We start from the raw sequence: 2232 nt of genomic DNA, 5'->3' as shown, positions 1-2232 counted from the left end.
AAACATGACCTGGCCAAGAGGCTACAGAAATAGATATGAACATATGAACCCATGTTCTTTCTTTATAGGAGTATGAGATTGATAAGACTTTGGGGATCAAAGGACCTGCAGATGTGGCGAAGATGGGCATTGCCGAGTACAACAAGCAGTGCAGAAATATTGTTATGAGATACTCCACCGAGTGGGAGGTGAGCATTCAGGAAAGCTCAATATGGGAGAGAAATTTGTAACTATACTTCTGTTTTTTCATTTCATGTATCAATCCAAATAAAGCATGTCTAACTTAGAACTGTGCATTGAACCTGCTCTAACACATGGCTACACCATAGGTATATCTCACATGTGTTTTTTGTTTGAGAGGTTTTATGTGAGCCTTGATATGGACTGAACGGACAAAAAACAAGTTTAAAACGAGTTTGGGCATATACTTATTATGAGCTGTTGAATCTTGATTGATTCTTTTTATTTCTAGACTTCAGTGACGAGAATGGGAAGGTGGATTGACTTCAAGAATGACTACAAGACTCTCTACCCATGGTTCATGGAGACCGTCTGGTATAAAAGTCATATCTACAATCTTATACAAACACGTTTTGGCTTAAAGATACATCATTTGCATTTTACTTACATACAAGGAAATAAAGGTAGCCCCTATTTAATATACTAATAGTACAAAGTACTTGTCATCATCCTTTTAACTTAATTATTACCCGGAAGGACATGTAGTTTTCAGCCAGGCTTTAAACACTGAGGTCACAGGCGCACATGCATGATAATGAATAACAACAATCTGCTGAAGTAAAACGCTTAAAGCAGTATATAATCAAAGATGCCTTAGAAAACAGACTTAATCCGTGTCTTGAGTCTGTCCAATTGTGTGCAGTTTGTCTTTCCTTCCTTCTTTACATTTTTTTGTGTGCGTCTTCTTTTCATTCAGGTGGGTGTTCAAACAGCTGTACGACAAGGGTCTGGTTTACCAAGGTGTCAAAGTCATGCCTTTCTCCACTGCCTGCAACACACCCCTGTCCAACTTTGAGGCCCACCAGAACTACAAGGTTGGCACGAATCCCAACCCCCATGACAGCACTATTGTGTAGATCTAGATATTGAATTTACTTCATCTTTGTTTCACTTTTGTGTCCAGGATGTTCAGGACCCATCTGTGATTGTCACCTTCCCATTGGTTGGAAATGAGGATGTGGCTTTGATTGCCTGGACGACCACGCCGTGGACACTGCCAAGCAACCTGGCCCTCTGCGTTAACCCGGAGTTCTTTTACGTCAAGGTCAAAGGTGAGAGACGAATCTTGACGCAAGTGCTGTGTCTCAGTTCCATACTACTTACTAAATGTATACAGTATATACTACAAACTAATCTTTATAGTATACTGTTTTGGATGATGCTTGTGCAGTTAGATGTCAATCAAACTGTGACACCACCATCCACAATTAGTTAGATTTGTTTTTCTAGCTGCTCCAGTAGCTCCTCTATTTCTTTACACATTTGATTTAGTGAGAAAAGTGTCCTTAAACAGCACCCTCAAAGATCAAGTTTTTTTAAAGTATGATTTGATTATTTTGAGTGTTTATTTTGTCACTTTTCCACTGTGAAAACACTACATACTCAAAACCTGTTTAGAACTGGTGTGTAGTACGAAATTGGGCTACAGCGTAGATTTGAGATAATTAGGGTTTGGTCACTCGTACCGACGTAAAAAAAGCCAGATGCGCTGATTGGGACTGAATGCTTCTCTGCGGAACTTGTTGGTCTGAAATGTTTTTGTACAAATAGAATCTGGTCCCAGTGTGTTATCCTGTGGTCAGGATACTTTCTGAATGTTGTCAAGAAACACAATCATTTTGTTGCTGTCGTCTGTACTTTCTTCAAGTCATTGTAGGAAAATGCAAAAGAGGAAATATTGTCTCTCTTATCCTGCCTTCAGACTTGTTTTGTGTTGTGGATTACTTGAATTACCAGGACTGATAGTTTTGTTGAACAATGTTGCTGAAATGCTGTAGCCGAAGGCCAGAGTTTTCTGGCTGAAAATGTAGTTTCTCTTGTGGGTTGAGTGTTCTGGACCACAGTATCAGCTGACGGGTGTTTTAATTCAGAAAGAACAAACAAAAACAAATTAACAGAGAGTGTGTGCTGCTTTGTTTGCACCCAGAAGAAGGGATTCCTGTACCATAATGTGTTGGAGTTTCTTGGCTGATGAAATGAGACAGTGACTGG

General features: G+C 39.6%; 1 protein-coding gene and 1 long non-coding RNA gene across 2 annotated transcripts in view; one reads left to right on the top strand and one right to left on the bottom strand.

Annotated features, from left to right (window-relative positions):
• The window catches only part of iars1 (isoleucyl-tRNA synthetase 1), a 57071-nt gene that overhangs the window by 2630 nt on the left and 52209 nt on the right, over window positions 1–2232 (top strand). Inside the window, exons 4-7 of the mRNA XM_032512772.1 lie at window positions 69–188; window positions 473–555; window positions 938–1055; window positions 1145–1292. Coding sequence (XP_032368663.1) covers window positions 69–188; window positions 473–555; window positions 938–1055; window positions 1145–1292 — 469 coding nt within the window. The remainder of the gene's footprint in view (window positions 1–68; window positions 189–472; window positions 556–937; window positions 1056–1144; window positions 1293–2232) is intronic.
• Window positions 1–2232, bottom strand: part of LOC116687445 (uncharacterized) — a 20733-nt gene that overhangs the window by 15802 nt on the left and 2699 nt on the right. The gene's annotated exons all lie outside the window — the stretch shown is intronic.

The sequence above is a fragment of the Etheostoma spectabile genome, chromosome 4, assembly GCF_008692095.1.
Source record: "Etheostoma spectabile isolate EspeVRDwgs_2016 chromosome 4, UIUC_Espe_1.0, whole genome shotgun sequence".
Lineage (NCBI taxonomy): Eukaryota > Metazoa > Chordata > Actinopteri > Perciformes > Percidae > Etheostoma > Etheostoma spectabile.
The sequence above is the reverse complement of the archived record's forward strand: the minus strand, read 5'-3'. Positions and strand labels throughout refer to the sequence as shown.